Here is a 20,031-nt window from a genome sequence, read left to right as displayed (position 1 = left end):
CACTTCATTACAGTTTTAGGAAGTAGAGACTGTTTATTTACTGTATTTTACAGATGAGCTAAGTGAGGTTCAGACATGTGAGGTCATTCTCCCAGTGTCACTCAGCTTGTGAGTGAGAGGACTGAACCAGAACTTAGATTTGACCCTAAAGGCTAATGAAGGAGCTATTATCTCTGTTTTGGAAATGAGTGCATCAGAGATGTTAAGTAACTTGGCCTAAAGATAAATAAACAGTAACTAACAGTGGTGTCAGGATCTGAATGCATGTCTGCTTTTCTCTAAAACTTATGGTTTTAACTATCTTAAATTCTAAGATATCGTTGAGCATTAAGGAATGCAGCAAGAGAACACAGCACATTGAGAATATTAGGATTTTTAAGAAATCAGGTTGGGCGCTGTTACACACCTCATTATATTTATTTATCTCTGCTGGGTCTTGGTTGTCACACACAGAATCTTTAGTTGCAGCATGAGAATTGTGCTCTAATTACTGTATAGAGTTGAAGTGAAGTGAGGTGTGGGTCGCTCAGTTGTGTCCGACTCCTTTCGACCCCCACTTCACTTCAGCTGTATATAGTAATTAGTTCCCTGACCAGGGATTGAACCCAGGGCCCCTGCATTGGGAATGCAGCGTCTTAACCTCTGAAAGAGAAACCCCATTATAAATCAGGTCTTAAAGACTCAGGCTTTGTGCCACATTGCTAGACTAAGGGAGAAGGACCTAAACGGCAGTGATAACTTGGCATATAGTGAATGAGAACCTCTGAGGGCAGGAAAGGGACTTAAAAAAATACGGTGTCCATGGGAGATGCCTTTATTGATTTATTGACTGCATTTGGCTGCTGTGCTTCCAGTCTCAGCTGCAATTCCCACATGGAGGCTGTTCCCACCCTTCCTGTGTCCCTTGAGCTTAGCAGGCACTTCCTGTCCTATTGGAAATGAAAGTTAGAGATTGGGGGTGTGCTGTGTGTTATTTACTCTGCAGAATGTTGGTTCTGTTTGTCCCTTTATTATAGCAAAAAGGTGACAGGAGAACTAGAATAGAGACTGGGACTTCATCTAAGGGAGGGTTTGGTCTTAATGTTTGTTGTGGCAAAGCAGACAGGTTAATTTATTTCTTAGAATATCCACTATGACAGTGAGGGGGCCTTAAGAAGGGATTTGAAGGCTTTCATCCTATATCCCTGTTCCACCTGGACTAGATTGGTAAATTACTGGATAGCGTTCTTAAATTTTTGGTTTCCTACAAGTTTATTTTATTGTTAAGGCACCTTCTACAGCACATTCCTTTGGTACTATTAGAGGTAAGTGTTGCAAGTGTGTTAAATTTTTGACTCTTAAGTTAATGTTCCTTTCCTTCTAAGATCTTTGTATTTTTCTTCTCTGTGAAGCATGTCTTTATTTAAAATAATTATTTATTTATTTTTCTGCAGTTTAGAGACAGCTTGAAGCAAACATCCCAATTTTGTGAACTTCAGCTCGGGCATAAACTTCAGATTGGGTGAGTAATCATTTCAGTTTCATGGACCTTGAAGCTCGGAATAGTGGATGAAGATTCATATAAGGTAGCTAACAATTGTCAAAGAAATCACTAGGTAATTATGTCTCAGTAAAGCTGGGGAAAAGAATAAAGAAAGCAGTAAGCATCAAGTTTCAAGACATAGTCCAGTTTGAAAAATCCTTTTTGAAGTCACACCTGGGGGAATCTGAAAGGATTAAGAAGCATCAGCCCATTAGGTGACCCAAGAGGAATAAAACTGTCCGAAGGTCTGAAACTAGTTATTTCCCGTCCTCTGTTTTGCTTGTCTCTGACCTTAGATGAGCTCTTTGCTTGTTATTCTGTGTGTTAAGCTCGCTGTAAATATAAAGGTGGTGGTGGGGGGTGGTACTGAGCTTATTTTCTCCGCATGTTCTCCAAGGCAGTGGCCCTTTAAAATCAACCCTGGAATCTTACAGCTGAGATCTAAGGAGAAAATGTCCTCGTTTTTTCCATGAGAATCTGAACTTGTACAAAATAAATAGGGAAGGGGATAGAGTTGAAAGAGGTAGACCTAAAAACTTTTTGGTCTAACTGCTAAGCCTGTGAAAAATTAAAAAATAACATCTTGGGCATTAGGACCCAGTGGAAGAGCCTCACTCAGACTGGGGCTAACTTCTATCAGTGACGTGAACAAGCAGCCCTGGCTCATTCTTCACTCCCCCCTCCTCCCTTCTCCCTCTCCCTCCTCCTCCTCCTCCCTCCCTCCTTCTCTCCCTTCTTTCCTCTCCCTTCCCCTTTCCCTCTTTCTCTCTTAGCTTCCTGACATTAAAGAGAAAATGCTGCTATCAGTGACGTCCAGGCCTGGGATTTCGACTTTTGGCTATAACAAGAACAACAAGAAGGTAGGGAAAAGTGCTTTTTTGGAATTCAGCTACTTCCTTTTCTGGGGATCGGGGAGTGCCCTTGGCTTTAACATTCTCCTTAAGAGGGGAACAGGCTTCCTCTCCTCTCAGCTCCTCTCTTTTTCCACCACTTTTTTTTTGGTCATCTTTTCTTACCTGGTTCTGAAGTTCCAGGAATTCACAGTCCCTTACCTGAGGCCTGAGAAGGCAGTGGAATTAAAAACAAATCACGCTTTGCAAGTTTGGAGCTTTGTGAAGTTAGTGTGACTTCCTGCTGATGTATCCAATTTTCACAGGGAAAATATGTCACCTCAAACCCTGGCCCCCAGCCTGCTCACTCCAAGGTTATTTCGTTGTTTTGATTAACTGCCTTCTCCTCCAGCCCACCTTCCTTCCTACCATCCCATCAGCATTATCAGGTAGCTTGAAGACAGTCAGTGAAATCACAGCTTCATCTGAACACTGAGTCTACTCTTGGAGCTTATGGAGACCCTACTCCACCCAGCCTGTAGGCTAGGAGTTTTTAAGAGAAAACCTTGGGGATTGAGGCAGAAAGTTCTGGGCTTCTTTGGGGTCTGCTGCTAAGCTGGGGCTTCCTGCTCTGCAGATAGGCAGGCTCAGCAGGGGTCTTTGAAGGCTTTTTGGTTAACCCACAGCTGCCAGAGAGTTGTGCGATGCTTGGGCGCAGGGGCAGTCTGGGGCGAGGTATACAGTCGGTGCTCACAGTTACCAAGGAGGCATTTCAGTGCACGCAGTGCTGACCAGGAGGAACTTTATGCCGTAGCAGAAAGACCCTTTACCTCTGTCTTGATTTTCTAGCTGTTCTTTGTAGAAAAAAGGTGCCATGTATATTTTAGGATATTTTGCTTATCTGATGGGTTGTTGGGGTGTGGGAGGGGATTCTCGATACTTTCTTATACACCTAAGGAGACTGTTACAGGTGAACAAAGTATCTGATCAAGGCGGTGGGTAAATGTTTGGAACCGAAACCCCTGGTGGTAGTTGATATGTCATTGCTTCCCTGGGGGCTCAGACAGTAAAGGATCTGCCTGCGATGCAGGAGACCAGAGTTTGATCCTTGGATCGGGAGGATCCCCTGGAGAAGGGGATGGCAGTCCACTCCAGTATTCTTGCCTGGAGAATCCCGTGGAATTCTGGCCTGCTGGCCTGCAGCCCATTGGGTGGCAAAGCGTCGGACACGACTGAGCGGCTGACACATGCGTGCGCGCGGGTGCACACACACACACACACACACACACTCACACACACACACACACTCACACTCACACACACACACACTCACACACACACACACACTCACACACACACACAATTATGTCCTTAAGAAATAGGGGTTCATGTGTTATCAATTTTACACACACACAAATCAATAGGATTTTGACAGAGGGATAGCTCATCTGTCTTTATTTTCTTCAGATCTTGTGTAGTGCTGTATAAAAGTTTTCCTTCCTAATTTTTTCCCTCCAAGTCCCTCGGATTACCCATTAAAATACAATAAAATGAATTCCAGAAATTGGTTTTTTCCTATTAGTATCCATGGATTTGATGCTATCTAAAATATTCTTATTTCTTATCTCTGTACTTCCTTTTCTCATTGTTGTATAGGAAACATTTAACCAGCCTCTAAATCTAGGATATTGTAGGGCAGGGGTCCCTAACCTCTGGGATCTAATGTCTGATGTCCTGAGGTGGAGCTGATGTAAGAATAATAGAAATAAAGTGCACAATGAATGTAATGCTCTTGAAGCATCCGAAAACCATCCCACTCCAATCTGTGGGAAAATTGTCTCCACAAAACCAGGCCCTGGTGCCGAAAAGCTTGGGGATCACCGGTGTAGGGCGAGGGTTATTACTGTGGACTGGGATTCAAATGTCGTCTCTCTCTCTGATAACTTGTGAGGTTTGAGAAGCACGTTAAGAACCCTGAGATGGGGTAGATCCGTGATTGCTCAGGGTATTTATCTAATGTCCCTTGGGTCCTTTGGGTCAGTGTTATGATGGCATCACTTTGTGACTATGACGCCCTGTGTGTTTACATAGGTTTGTAGGTATTGGGCTTATTTAAACGAATGATTACTGTGTTACTGTTTGTGTTTTTGTTGGTATGTACAGCTCAATGTGTTCATTTTTTGAGAAGAATGTTTTGAGTGAATCTGATCATGTAATTTGGCTGTTTTATACCAAAGGTTAGTTTTTAAAATAAGTTGTTAGTTTTTAGTAATAAACATAAGACATATTTATTTTTAAAATTTAAGCATCAAGAGGTATATAAAACAAAAAATCTTCCCTTCACGTCCTGAAGTTACTTACCTAAATCCCACCCGTTAAGGGAAATAATTAGTAGCAGTTTGCTTTGTCTATTCTCCCAAACTTTTTTCAATGACAAGTTAGTTTTAATTTTGACATTGGCTTACTTGCCATTTCTATTAATAACTAAGTTTGTCAGGTAGGACAAGTCTATGTAAAAAGTTTTGGAGATCTCTGGAACATTTAAAAAACTGAAATAAAATTCTAAATTTCTGAGAAGGTACACATTATAAATATCTGCTTTTCTTTTCCATCGTTTTGTTGTACCAAAATCTGTAAGTAAACACATTTGTAGAGATCCGTTTTCTTTAAGGCGTATTTTTATGTCATAATTTACTGTAGTTGTCACTTCGGGTTAGTGGAATAAAAATAATTTCTTGAGTGAGCTCAGTTTGAAAAGATTCACTTGTACAGCACTTTGGTAAGTTCATTAATTTTTGTTTAATGTCTTTTAAAAGTGGAATTGTTCGGGGACTTTCCTGGCAGTGCAGTGGCGAGGACTCAGTGCTTTTACTGCCGTGGCTGGGGTTCAGTCCCTGGTCAGGGAACTCAAATCCTGTAAGTCCTGCAATTCGGCAAAAAAAAAAAGATTGTTTTATTTTGAAACATATTTGTATATTTTATCAGAGAAGTTGTTTCCTGAGGAGCCAAGGACAATTACAGTTTTCTTATTCTTTCTTGGCTGTTGTAAATATAGGTATACAATCAACAAATGTATAATGCCCGATAAAGGCATGCACGTTCTTTCTCAGGATGTAGTGTTGAATATCCTTTCTTTTTAATGGAATTAAATAATCACAAGGGCTTCCCTGGCGGCTCAGTGGTAAAGTGTCTGCCTGCCAGTTCAGGAGACACTGGTTTGATCCCTGGGTCAGGAAGATACCCTGGAGAAGGAAATGGCAACCCACTCCAGTATCCTTACCTGGAGAATTCTAAATCACAGAAAGGAGAAAATGTAAATTTCAAAGAGAGATTCTGAAAAATGATGGTATTAAAAAAAAATCTATCTTAATTATTCTTAGTTCTTAAAGAAAAAAAGGAAAAGACTAAAGGTGAAAAGATCAGAGTTGTAAGGTCTCAGCACTTCCTTCAGCTTCTGAAAGAGTTGCCTCCGTAGAGAGATTTGTGTATAGGTGAGTCTGAAAGAGGAAGTGTTTGTGAGTAAAGGAATTTCAGACTTGTAAAGAGCCTAACCACGCCTTCCCTGACATCATCCTCCTGGCATGTGTTATTATAAGTTAACTCCTCCGAGCATCAACAACCATTCCCTTTGGAAAAAAAGAGAAGAGACGCTGTTTAACTTGGGATAATTTGCCTTCCCTGACCTATTTTGCATAAATTTCTATTTCTTCTTGACCTTAACATATTGAAGGCCATATTGGGGTGGGGAGTTGCAGGGAGTGGGTGGGGTGGAGGAACAGAGGCAATGATGAGTAGAACTGGCTGGTAGGCATCGCCAGATTTTCACTCTTTGAGAAGTTTGAGTCACCCGAAGTTTTTGGAAGAGTTTACTCAGGAGAGCAGACAGTGGGAAGCGATACTAGGGGGGTTTGTACTTCTAACAGGGAGAGGGGATTTCCTTGTGTTTGCTGCATTTTCATGGAGTTTCCAGCGAATCATGAATTCAGTAGAACTTTCCCTTTTTAGTTTTATTTTTTGGCCACGCTGTGTGGCGTGTGGGATCCTAGCTTCCCCCACCAAGGATTGAGCCTGTTCCCCTTGCAGTAGAAGCTCGGCGTCCTAACCACGGGACCGCCAGGGAATTCCCTGGTGGAACTTTTAAAGTCCGACATCTCATGGCCGCTGGCAGCTAGTAGTTCTGTTATCAGTAATAAAGTGAACTCAGTTGCTTACAGTTTACTGGTGATGTCTCTCCATTGATTCCCCCTGTTTTAGCTCTACTCTGCTAACTTAGGCTTCCCTTGTGGCTCAGAGGGTAGAGTGTCTGCCTGCAATGCGGGAGACCGGGCTTCGATCCCTGGGTGGGCAAGATCCCCTGGAGAAGGAAATGGCACCCCACTCCAGTACTCTTGCCTGGAGAATCCCATGCGCAGAGGAGCCTGGTGGGCTACAGTCCATGGGGTCGCAAAGAGTTGGACGTGACTGAGCCACTTCACTTCACGCTGACTTAGGCCCTTATTACCACAGTAATAAACGTCCCACAGGATCTCCTGTTTCTGGTTTCTTCACTCCCTACCCCTTGTCCCCAAGTAATTTTATACCCGCTACCAGAATAATCTTCCAACATTCCAACAGTTTAGTGCTGAGCATTTCTTGTATAAAAACCTTTGATGGGTATATGTGTGTTAGTTGCTCAGTCATGTCTGACTCTCTGTGACTCCACGGGGTGTTGCCCTCCAGGCTCCTCCATCTATGTGATTTTCCATGCAAGAATACTGGAGTGGGTTGCCATTTCCTCCTCCAGGGGATCTTCCTGACCCAGGGATCGAACCTGGGTCTCCTGCATTGCTGGGTGGGTGTACATTACCTGCTAAACCAAGTCCGAATCCTTAGGCCGTGCCCACTGTTTCCTTCCCTTCCCCACCTCCCCTGCATGCCTTCACCACACCGACTCTGCTTGAACCAGTTGTGTTATCTGCAGTTCTCTGGCAATACTCTTTGGTTGTTGGTTTACATTTCTAATCTCCTAAGAAAATATGCTGTAAGACAGAAAAATACAGAAAAGAAGCAAGACAGAAGAAAATACAAATCAGAATAAGAAGTCAGGGACTTCCCCTGTGGACCAGTGGTTAGGGTCGTCATCTCCAGTGCACCAGCTTCAGCCCCTGGTGAGAGCGTGCAGTGTGGGCAGAAAAAGTCAGCTGGAATTAAAATGCAGATGTGCAAACCGTAGAGTTAGTCCTGGAAGATGAAGACTGAGGAATAGTCATGATTTTATCAGTGGAGAGGTGGTTGGTGACTTTAACAAGCAATTTCAGATTGGGGAGTAAAAGCAGGGTTGGAGTGGGTTGTTGAGTGAATGAAAGTAAGGAAGTATAGATTGTAAATATAGACTGATCTTTTAAGAATTTTGATTAAGATGAAAGTGCAGGAAAAAAAATTTAAAAACAGGCAAAATGTCTGAATAGATATTTCATCAAAGAAGATCTACAAATAGCCGTGAAAAGGTGTCCAGCATCATTAGCCAACAAGGAAGTCAAAACCACAGTGAGATACCACCTCACACCCACAAGGATGGTTGTAGTCAAAAACACAGATAATAGCGTGGTGTAATTGTGCCCTTATAACCTGCTGATAGGAATGTAAAACGGTGCAGCTGCTTTGAAAAACATTTTGGCAGTTCCTTAAAAGGTTAAACACGTTCCTAGGTATATACCCAAGGGAAATTAAAACATGACGTCCACACAAAAAGCCTGTACGTCAGTGTTCTAACAGCATTATTCATTATAGCCAAAAAGTGGAAACAATCTATATATCCATCAACTGATGCATGGATAAGTAAAATACTGTGTTTACCCACACAATGGAATTTTGGATTTTATTCAGTGATTAAAAAGTAGTAAGAGTACTGGGACTTTCCTGGAAGTCCACTGGTTAGGACAGAGGGCATGAGTTTGATCTCTGCTTGGGGAACTAAGATCCTACCTGCCATGTGATGTGGCCAAAAAAAGAAAAAGTAATAGGGTACTGATACAGTGTACAAAATGGATGAACTTTGAAAAAATTATGTTAGTGAAAGAAGCCAGTCACGAAAGACCACGTGCATTTGGACCCTTGAACATCGCAGGGCTTGTAACACCAGCCCTGTGCAGCTGAAAATCCACATATAAGCTATATTTGATCCTCCGTATCCGTGGCTCCTCCATTTTCATAGTTCTGCATCCTTAGAGTGAACCAGTTGCAGAAAATCCACATGTAAGTGGACCCGTGCAGTTAAAATCTGCGTTGTTCAAGGATCAGCTGTATTTGATGCTTCCGTTTGTATGAAGTGTCCAAAATAGGCAAATCCAGGGAGGTAGAAAGGAGATTAGCAGTTGCCTAGAGATGGAGTAGGAGAGTTCGGAGGGAAAGAAAAGTGAGTGGTAATGGGTATTGGGAGAAGGCGATGGCACCCCACTCCAGTCCTCTTGCCTGGAAAATCCCAGGGACGGGGGAGCCTGGTGGGCTGCAGTCCATGGGGTCGTGAAGAGTCGGACACGACTGAGTGACTTCACTTTCACTTTTCACTTTCAAGCATTGGAGAAGGAAATGGCAGCCCACTCCAGTGTTCTTGCCTGGAGAATCCCAGGGACGGGGGAGCCTGGTGGGCTGCCGTCTATGGGGTCACACAGAGTCGGACACGACTGACGTGACTTAGCAGCAGCAATGGTTATTGGGTTTCATTTTGGGGTAGTGAAAATGTTCTAAAATTGATTATAGTGATGCAAATACCATTGAAATTATGTTTTAAATAGGTTAATTACATGGTATGTAAATTACATCTCAATAAAGTTATTTTTATTTTTTTAATATTTATTTATATTTTTTTATTTGGTTGTGCCGGGTCTTGGTTCTGACATGTGAGATCTAGTTCCCTGACTCGGGATCAAACCCGGGCCCCCTGCATTGGGAGCATGGAATCTTAGCCAGTGGACCCCCAGAGAAGCCCAAAGTTGTTATTTTAAAAAGATGGGGGGCAGAGAAATGAGATAAAGGCTGGAAGAGGGTGGTGGTGTGGGGAGAATTTTCCCAAAGATGGGAGCTACAGAAGCCAAAAGGCAGGAAGGTTCGTGATGAGTTGCTTGACGCTTTCCGGATGCGTGTGTGTGCTCACAGCCCCTCGCTTTCTCTGACTCTCGTCTCTGTGCTTCATGTAGCGTCAGCCTCTGATGCTTTCTTGCTGTTGTTCCTTCCTTGTGGAATGGCCTTACTGTTTGTTTGTTCACTGACTCACATTCGTTAAATAGCTCCAGAATGTGCTAGGACCTATGTAAATAGACTGTTATTCTAAGTGTTACATATACTAGCTGTCTCCAATTTATTTCCTTCCGTTACTTCTCTTTTATTATCTTTAATATATTATTTAATAACACGAAAGATTACATGTAACTATAAAGCATATCATGTACAGATATGAAAGTTGGACCATAAAGAAAGCTGAGCACCAAACTGATGCTTTTGAACTGTGCTGTTGGGGAAGACTCTTGAAAGTCCCTTGGACTGCAAGGAGATCCAACCAGTCCATCCTAAAGGAGATCAGTCCTGAGTTTTCATTGGAAGGACTGATGTTGAAGCTGAAACTCCAATACTTTGGCCACCTGATGTGAAGAACTGACTCATTGGAAAAGACCCTGATGCTGGGAAAGATTGAAGGCGGGAGGAGAAGGGGATGCAGAGGATGAGATGGTTGGATGGCATCACTGATGCGATGGACATGAGTTTGAGCAAGCTCTGGGAGTTGGTGATGGACAGGGGAGCCTGGCGTGCTGTGGTCCATGGGGTCACAAAGAGTCAGACACGACTGAGCGACTGAACTGAAACTGATGGAGCACAATAATGAAAGGAACACCTGCGGGCTTCCCCGGAGACGTGGGTTTGATCCCTAGCCCAGGAAGAGCCCATGTGCCACAACCACTCAGCCTGTGCGCTTGAGCCCAGGCGCTGCAGCTCCTTATTCCCACACACCCTGGAGCCGGCGCTCCACTGCAGGAGGGACCGCACAGAGCTCACGTGCTGCCAGTGCTGGAGAGGAGAGCAGAGCCCACTCGCCGCAGCTGGAGAGGCCCTGGCTGCGGCAGAGACCCAGCACGGCCGGAAGTAAAGACAATAGTTACAGAGAGGCACACCTGCAAACCCGTCTGCCAGCTTAAGAACCAGAAGCAGTGCCTGTAGATTACATGTACTTAGGAGCGTTTCCCCATCCCACCGCCTACCTCCCTTCTAAGGGTAACTACTCTTAAGTTTTATATCTATCATTCTATTGCTTTTTAAAAATATAGTTTAAAACCATGTTTAATTCGCTTTTTACATTGTTCTAAGTGCTTTACATATGTAATTACATCCTCATGACAGTTTCATTATTATTTTCCGTGTTTCACAGATGAGAACAAATGAACTACAGAGCTTAATAATCACGCCACTAGTGAATGGCCCAGCCGGGGTTTGAACTCAGGTCGTTGACTCCTGATCTGTGCTGTCAGCCACTGCTTTCTTGTCTTATTGCAACACAGCCTTCTGTTGATTTGTCTCCGTTCAGTATTACATCTTCATGGGTCATTCATGTTGTATATTTTACTCATTTTTTCCTGTATAATATTTCATTTTGTGAATATACCTATCCATTCTTCCACCAGTGAGCGTTTGGGCTGTTCCAGGCTTGTTCGCTTTTGCTGTTCCTAACGTAGCTGCTCAGAATATTATCATATATGTGGCACAGTTGTGTAAAAATTTCTTTGGAGTTTATATGTAGGAGTGGGGTTGTGGAGTATAGTTTGTGAATGTTGACCTTTAAGAGATGATGCTGGACAATTCCTTGGTGGTCCAGTGGTTATGACTGCAGGGGGCATGGCTTGGATCCTTAGTGGAGGAACTAAGAGCCTGCATGCCCCATCGTATGGCCAAAAAATTTAAAATACATGTGTGTGTTCAGTCATGTCTGACTCTTTGAGACCCCATGGACTGTAGCCCGCCAGGCTCCTCTGTCTGTGGAATTTTCCAGGCAAGAACACTGGAGTGGGTTGCCATTTCCTACTCCAGGGGATCTTCCTGACCCAGGGATCGAACCCGAGTCTCTTCATCTTGTGCATTGGCAGGCAGATTCTTTATCACTGTGCCTCCTTGGAAACCCCAGTTTAAAAAGAGGCAATGGGGGGACCGGGATGGGGAATACGTGTAAGTCTATGGCTGATTCATATCAATGTATGACAAAACCCACTGGAAAAAAAAAAAAAAAAAGTGGGGGACCAAAACATTGACTTCATGGTGGATACAGGAGCAGAACTATCGGTAGTAACAAAACCTGGGGCACCTCTGTCCAAAAAGACTACCGCTGTAACTGGCGTATCGGGAGAAGAGATGATTAAATCATTTTGCCAGCCCAGAAAATGTCAAAAAAAAATAAAAATAAAAATAATGAAAAGAGGCAATGCTAAATTGCTTTCTAAGTCTACTGCTGTTGTCTCCATTAGCAATATAAAATTTACTGTAGATTCACAGCCTCCCTACTTATTGGAAATGTCATACCCCTCTCATTCTCTCTTAAATGCAATCTAGACTTTTATTCCCAACGCTCCACCAAAACTGCTCTTACAAAGATCTGCAATGACTTTTCATTTTCCTGAGTGGTCAGTTCATAACCCTCATCTTACTTAATCTATTATCGACACTTGACACATTTGATCACACAATTGCGTGAAACACTTTCTTCATTTGGTTTACAGACCACCATACCCTCCCATTTCTCTAGTGTCTGTGGCCTTTTCCCTGCAGGCTTCTTTTCTGGTTCCTCCTAATTTTCCTGATCTCTGAACGTTGGGAGATCCCCAGGGCTCAGTCCTTGAATTTCTTTTCAATCTACACTTCTCCATTCGTAATTTTATTGAGTCTCATAGCTTTAAATATTATCCATATCTAATGGAAAATCTGAAAAGGACTGTGTGCATACATATATATGTAACAGCCCCAGGCGGCTCAGTGGGTAATGAATCTGCCAGTAGTACAGGAAACGTGGGTTTGATTCCTGGGTCAGGAAGATCCCCTGGAGGAGGGCATGGCAGCCCACTCCAGTATTCTCGCCTGGAGAATCCCATGGAGAGAGGGGCCTGGTGGGCTGTAGTCCATGGGATCACAAAGAGTTGGACAAGACTGAGGCGACTTAAACACACACACACACATGTATAACTGAATCCCCTTGCTGTGTACCTAACACTACCACAACACTGTAAATCATCTGTCTTAAGTTAAAAAAGAAAATCACCCACAGGGTGACAAATCTCAAATTGGATTTCAACCTGGACTGCCCTTCTGCAATCCAGATTCTCTTCTAACATCACATCTCCATTTAGATGTTTATCAGACATTTCAAATTTAACATGTTTAAAGCAGAGCTCCTGTCTGCTTTCTTCCTCCTCACTCTGCCGCAGCTGTCCTTCTCACTGTCTTCTCCATCTAAGTAAATTAAATTTATTGTAAATTTCATTTTTCCAGATGTTGAAGCCAAACTTCTCGACTTACCCATGACTGTTCTTTCTCCTACAGTCCCATATCTAATAGCATAATATACGAGTACCTACTTTATTGGACTCTTAGTAATTAATGCCTGCTGCATAGTAAATGATCATTAAAATTACCCATGGAAGATATGATTCCATTCTTTTTCTTCCTGTATGCATATAAACAAGCTTATAGTTTCTTTCACCTCAAAAGAAAACAATGGAAAACCTGCTTGATCCCATGTCTCCTGCCAGTTACTGCCCCATTTTTCTGATCCCTTTTACAATCCACCTTCTTGAAAAAGTAGTTCCTCTAGAATCTCTGCTTCATTACATTCCACTCTTTTTCTCAATATTTGCTCTCTTTATTTTTTAATTGTAAAATATGTATAACAAGATTTGCCATCTTATCCATTTTTAAGTATACATGTGATAGTGTTAAGTACGATACATTTACGTTGCGCAGCCAGTCTCGAGTAGAACTCTTCATCTTGCAAAACTGAAACTACCCCATTAAACGACTCCCCCCAGACTATTGGCCACCACTGTTCTACTTTCTGTCTTTTATGAGTTCTCTGAGTCATATAAACGTAATCACACAGTATTTGTCTTTTTGTGATTGACTTATATAACTTAGCATAATGTCCTCAAAGTTCATCCATGTTGTAACATATCAAGATTTCCTTACTTTTTAAGGCTGAATAATATTAAATTGAATGTACATACCGCATTTTGTATATCCATTCATCTGTGAGACATACTGGAGTTACTTCCTTCTTTTCGTCATTGTGAATAGTGTTTCTGTGAATGTGGGTGTGTAAGTATCTCTTCAGACTCTGCTTTCAGTTCTTTTGGGTATATTCCCAGAATTGGAATTGCTGGATCATATGGTAATTCTATTTTTAATTTTTTGAGGAATTACCATATTATTTTCCTTAGTGGCTGTACCATTTTATGTTCCTACCAGTTGTGCGCAAGTTCTGATTTCTCTGAATCCTTGCCAACACTTATTTTCCATTTTTTTGATAGTAGCCATCCTAATGGGTGTGAGAAAGTATTTCATTATAATTTTGATTTGTATTTGTTTAATGATTAGTGATGTTGATCATATTCTCACGTGCTTATTGGTCACTTGTATGTTTTCTTTAGAGAAATACTGAACTCCTTTTCCCATTTTTAAAGTGGGATTTTTTTTGTTATTGAGTTTTAGGGGTTCTTTATATATTTTGGATATTAATACCTTGTCAGGTATATGATTTGCAAATATTTCTTTTTCAGGAAGTGAAGTTTTATAAACAAGTTCTACAATGGAAAGAAAAAAGCATCTTGATACATAAAAGTTTTGTGAAAGTTTCAAAAAGATTTTAAAGGGTTTTGAAATTTAATTTTACTTTCTTACTTTTGGCTGTGCTGGGTCTCTGTCGCTGCTAGGCTTTTCTCTAGTTGTGGTGAGTGGGGGCTGCTCTCTAGCTGCAGCGCAGAGGCTTCTTGTTGCAGTGACTTCTCTTGTTGCGGAGTGCGGGCTCTAGACGTGCAGGCGTCGGCAGCTGTGGCTTCCCAGCTCTATGGCACAGGCTCGGGAGTTGTGGCTAACAGGCTTAGTTGCTCCTTGGCGTGTGGGGTCTTCCTGGCCCAGGGATCAAATCCGTGTCCCCTCCACTGGCAGGCAGATTCTTTACCACTGAGCCACCAGGGAAGTCCTAAAATTTTTAAATCAGAAAGTGTTTAAGACTGCGTGTGTGCTAAGTTGCGTCAGTCATGTGTGAGTCTGCGACCCTATGGACCAACTGCAGCCTGTCAGGCTCCTCCTCCAGGCATGAATACTGGAGTGAGTTGCCAGGCCCTTCTCCAGGGGATATTTCCCATCCAGGGGTTGAACCCACATCTCTCACATTTCCTTCATTGGGTTCTTTACCATCAGTGCCACCTGGGAAGCCCCATTAAGACTAAATTCTTTCAAGTGTTCGAACAAAACGGAAAGCAGCCTATTCAATCTCAATAATAAAGTGTGTCCTTGGGGCTTCCCTAGTGGTCCAGTGGTTAAGAATCCACTTTGCAATATCCGCAAATCAATCAACGTAATACACCACATTAACAAATTGGAAGATAAAAACCATATGATTATCTCAATAGATGCAGAGAAAGCCTTTGACAAAATTCAACACTCATTTATGATTAAAACTCTCCAGAAAGCAGGAATAGAAGGAACATACCTCAACATAATAAAAGCTATATATGACAAACCCACAGCAAACATTATCTTCAATGGTGAAAAATTGAAAGCATTTCCTCTGAAATCAGGAACAAGACAAGGATGCCCACTCTCACCACTACTATTAAACATAATGTTGGGAGTTTTGGCCACAGCAATCAGAGCAGAAAAAGACGTAAAAGGAATCCAGATAGGAAAAGAAGAAGTGAAACTCTCGCTGTTTGCAGATGACATGATCCTCTATATAGAAAACCCTAAAGACTCTTCCAGAAAATTACTAGAGCTAATCAATGAATATAGTAAAGTTGAAGGATATAAAATTAACACACAGAAATCCCTTGCATTCCTATATACTAACAATGAAAAAACAGAAAGAGAAATTAAGGAAACAATACCATTCACCACTGCAACAAAAAGAATAAAATACTTAGGAGTATATCTACCTAAAGAAACAAAAGACCTATACATAGAAAACTATAAAACACTGATGAAAGAAATCAAAGAGGACACAAACAGATGGAGAAACATACCGTGTTCATGGATTGGAAGAATCAATATTGTCAAAATGGCTATTCTACCCCAAAGCAATCTATAGATTCAGTGCAATCCCTATCAAGCTACCAAAGGTATTTTTCACAGAACTAGAACAAATAATTTCACAATTTGTATGGAAATACAAAAAACCTCGAATAGCCAAAGTAATCTTGAGAAAGAAGAATGGAACTGGAGGAATCAACCTGCCTGACTTCAGACTCTACTACAAAGCCACAGTCATCAAGACAGTATGGTACTGGCACAAAGACAGAAATATAGATCAATGGAACAGAATAAAAAGCCCAGAGATAAATCCACGAACCTATGGACACCTTATCTTTGACAAAGGAGGCAAGGATATACAATGGAAAAAAGACAACCTCTTTAACAAGTGGTGCTGGGAAAGCTGGTCAACCACTTGTAAAAGAATGAAACTAGAACACTTTCTAACACCACACACAAAAATAAACTCAAAATGGATTAAAGATCTAAATGTAAGACCAGAAACTATAAAACTCCTAGAGGAGAACATAGGCAAAACACTCTCCGACATAAATCACAGCAAGATCTTCTATGACCCACCTCCCAGAATATTGGAAATAAAAGCAAAAATAAACAAATGGGACCTAATGAAAATTAAAAGCTTTTGCACAACAAAGGAAACTATAAGTAAGGTGAAAAGACAGCCCTCAGATTGGGAGAAAATAGTAACAAATGAGGAAACAGACAAAGGATTAATCTCGAAAATATACAAGCAACTCCTGAAGCTCAATTCCAGAAAAATAAACGACCCAATCAAAAAATGGGCCAAAGAACTAAACAGACATTTCTCTAAAGAAGACATACAGATGGCTAACAAACACATGAAAAGATGCTCAACATTACTCATTATCAGAGAAATGCAAATCAAAACCACAATGAGGTACCATTACACGCCAGTCAGGATGGCTGCTATCCAAAAGTCTACAAGCAATAAATGCCGGAGAGGGTGTGGAGAAAAGGGAACCCTCTTACACTGTTGGTGGGAATGCAAACTAGTACAGCCACTATGGAGAACAGCGTGGAGATTTCTTAAAAACCTGGAAATAGAACTGCCATATGACCCAGCAATACCACTTCTAGGCATACACACTGAGGAAACCAGATCTGAAAGAGACATGTGCACCCCAGTGTTCATCGCAGCCCTGTTTATAATAGCCAGGACATGGAAGCAACCTAGATGCCCATCAGCAGACGAATGGATAAGGAAGCTGTGGTACATATACACCATGGAATATTACTTAGCCATTAAAAAGAATTCATTTGAATCAGTTCTAATGAGATGGATGAAACTGGAGCCCTTTATACAGAGTGAAGTAAGACAGAAAGATAAAGACCAATACAGTATACTAACACATATATATGGAATTTAGAAAGATGGTAACGATAACCCTATATGCAAAACAGAAAAAGAGACACAGAAGTACAGAACAGACTTTTGAACTCTGTGGGAGAAGGTGAGGGTGGGATGTTTCGAAAGAACAGCATGTATATTATCTATGGTGAAACAGATCACCAGCCCAGGTGGGAGGCATGAGTCAAGTGCTCGGGCCTGGTGGGCTGGGAAGACCCAGAGGAGTCGGGTGGAGAGGGAGGTGGGATGGGGGATCGGGATGGGGAATACGTGTAACTCTATGGCTGATTCATATCAATGTATGACAAAACCCACTGAAAAATTAAAAAAAGAAAAGAATCCACTTTGCAATGCAAGGAACAGTGGTTGGATCCCTGGTCCAGGAAGATACCACGTGCTGCGGGGCAAACGAGCCCACCCGCCACAACTCGGGAAGCCCACGTGCTTGGAGCCCACGCTCTGAAACACGAGGGGCCACCGCGGTGAGCAGCGCACGCTCGGCGGCTAGAGCAAGCCTGCTGGCAGCAGCGAAGACCCCGCACGGCCAAAGATAAGTGAGTGTGGAAAAAGACTTGGTCTTGGTGTGTGATCCTTTTAACGTGCTGTGAATTTGTTTTGGTGTTTATTAAGAATTTTTGCGTTTATACTCGTCATGGATGTTGGCCTGTTTTCTTGTAGTGTATGCATCTGGCTCTGGTGTCAGGGTAATGTTGGTCTCGTGAACTGAGTTTGGGAGTGTTCCCTTCTATTGAGTTTTTTGGAAGAGTTTGAGGATTGGTGTTAATTCTTTGAATGTTTGGTAGAATTCACTTGTGAAGTCATCTAGTCCTGGAGATTCTCAGTCTCCTTACTAGTCTGTTCGGGTTTTCTGTATTTTTTATTACTAAAACTTGGTAGGTCATACATTTCTAGGAATTTATTCATTGCTTCTAGGTTGTCCAATTTGATGGTTTACGATCGTTCATAGTAGCGTCTTATGATCCTGTTTTTGTGATATCTCCTCTTTTGTTTTTAATTATATTTCTTTGACTCTTTTTTTCCTTTGTAAGTCTAGCTAAAGGCTTGTCAGTTTTATCTTTTAAAAAAAACTAACGCTTAGTTTCCCGTTGTCTTTCCATTCCTGATTTTATTTATTTTTGCTCTGAGCTTTGTTATCTCCTCTTTCTTCTAACTTTGGGCTTAATATGTCCTTCTTTTTCTTGAGGTAGTTTGACACTTTTTTCTTCTTCTTAACATGTGCATTAACTTCCCTCTGTGCTCTATTTTTGCTGCATCCCATGAGTTTTTGTATGTTGTGTTTTTATTTTTGTTTCAAGATTTTTTTTTTTTTACTGTATCTCTGACCCATTGGTTGTCCAGGGGTGTGTTTAATTTCCACACATTCATGAATTTTCCAGTTTTCCTTCTGTTATTTATTTCTAGTTTATACTGTACTGGTCAGAAAAGATACTTGGTATAGTTACGATATTTTTAAATTTACTGAGACTTTTTGTGACCTCATATGCTCTATCCTAGAGAATGTTCCAGGTGCACTTGAAAAGATGTAATCTATTATTTTTAGATGGAAGACTATTTGATCCAAAGTATAGTTCAAGTCTATTGTTTCTGTATTGATTTTCTGGGGTGATCTGTTCATTATTGAAAGTGGGATATTGAAGTCCTCTGCTATTATTGTACTATCTGTTGCTCCCCTGAGATCTGTTAACATTTGCTTAATATTTTAGGTGCTCTGGTGTTGAGGTCCTCTTAATATTTTCAGTTTAGTCCAGTTGCTCACTTGTGTCTGACTCTTTGCGACTCCATGGACTGTAGCAGGCCAGGCCTCCCTGTCCATCACCAACTCCCAGATCTTGCTCAAACTCATGTCCATCGAGTCAGTGATGCCATCCAACCATCTCGTCCTCTGTCCTTCCCTCTTCTGCTGTCTTCAGTCTTTCCCAGCATCAGGATCGTTTCCAGTGAGTCGGTTCTTTGCACCAGGTGGCCAAAGTGTTGGAGCTTCAGCTTCAGCGTGAACCCTCCAGTGCTGTGAGTCCTCCTGATGAACTGACCCTCTTATAACCATACAACGACTTTCTTTGTCTCCTGTTACGGTTTTTGACTTTTCCCCTGATGTGAGTGTTGTTGCCCTTGCTTTATTTTGGTTACGTGCGTGTGGGATGTCCTCCCAGCCCTGCATTTTGTTCATTTTGTTCTTGTGTGTGTCCCTGTAGCAGAGTCTGTCGGCAGCATAAACATTAGGCTTTTTTTTTAACCCATTCAGCCACTCTTCACTCTTGCCTTTTGACTACGTAATTTAATCTATTTACACTTAAAGTGATTATAACTCAGTAAGGACTTAGGCAACCCACTCCACTATACTCACCTGGGAAATCTCATGGACAGAGCAGCCTGGTGGGCTCCAGTCCACGAGGGTGCAAACAGCTGGCCACGGCTGAGCGGCTCACACACACCAAGGACTCACTGCTGCCATCTCGTTAATTGTTTCTGGCTATCCCGTAGTTCCTTCCTTCCTCTCCTCTCCTACTGTCTTATTTTGAAATTGATGATTTCTGATACGATGTACTTTGATTCCCTTCTCTTTGTCTCATGTGTATCTATTATAGGTTTTTGTCTTGTTACCGTCAGGCTCACCTGAAACATGTTACAGGTGTGACAGTCTATTTTTAAGCTGATGACAACTCCACTTTGATTGCGTACAGAACCTGCCCTTTCACCTCCCCCCCATTTTGTGTTTTTCATGTCACACTTTGCATCCTTTTATATTGTGTATCCGTTAAAAAATTATTGTAGCTATAGGTATTGTAATCCTTTTGTCCTTTAACTTTCATACTGGAGTTTAGTGGTTAATATTATGATACTAGAGTATTCTGAATCTATACTAACCTTTATCAGTGTGTTGTGTATTTTCAGGTTATTAGTTAATATCCTTTCTTTGCAGATTGAAGAATTCTTTCCAGCATTTCTTGTTAAGGCAGGTTAAGTGCTGGTGAACTCTCAACTTTTGTTAGGGAAAGTCTTTATTTCACCTT

At 41.7% G+C, this 20,031-nt stretch overlaps 1 protein-coding gene across 3 annotated transcripts in view; it reads left to right on the top strand.

Moving 5' to 3' along the window:
• Nucleotides 1–981: 981 nt before the first annotated feature.
• Nucleotides 982–20,031, top strand: part of RBMS2 (RNA binding motif single stranded interacting protein 2) — a 60,628-nt gene continuing 41,578 nt past the window's right edge. Inside the window, exons 1-3 of one of the 3 annotated variants that reach the window (XM_065934880.1) lie at nt 982–1,304; nt 1,434–1,501; nt 2,296–2,382. In XM_065934880.1, coding sequence (XP_065790952.1) covers nt 2,317–2,382 — 66 coding nt within the window. In that variant the 5' untranslated portion in view covers nt 982–1,304; nt 1,434–1,501; nt 2,296–2,316. Of the gene's footprint in view, nt 1,305–1,433; nt 1,502–1,581; nt 1,768–2,295; nt 2,383–20,031 lie in introns of those variants that run through there. The other 2 variants (XM_065934881.1, XM_065934882.1) reach the window with 2 other exon arrangements.

Source organism: Muntiacus reevesi, chromosome 4, assembly GCF_963930625.1.
Source record: "Muntiacus reevesi chromosome 4, mMunRee1.1, whole genome shotgun sequence".
In the NCBI taxonomy this organism is placed as follows: domain Eukaryota; kingdom Metazoa; phylum Chordata; class Mammalia; order Artiodactyla; family Cervidae; genus Muntiacus; species Muntiacus reevesi.
The sequence above is the reverse complement of the archived record's forward strand: the minus strand, read 5'-3'. Positions and strand labels throughout refer to the sequence as shown.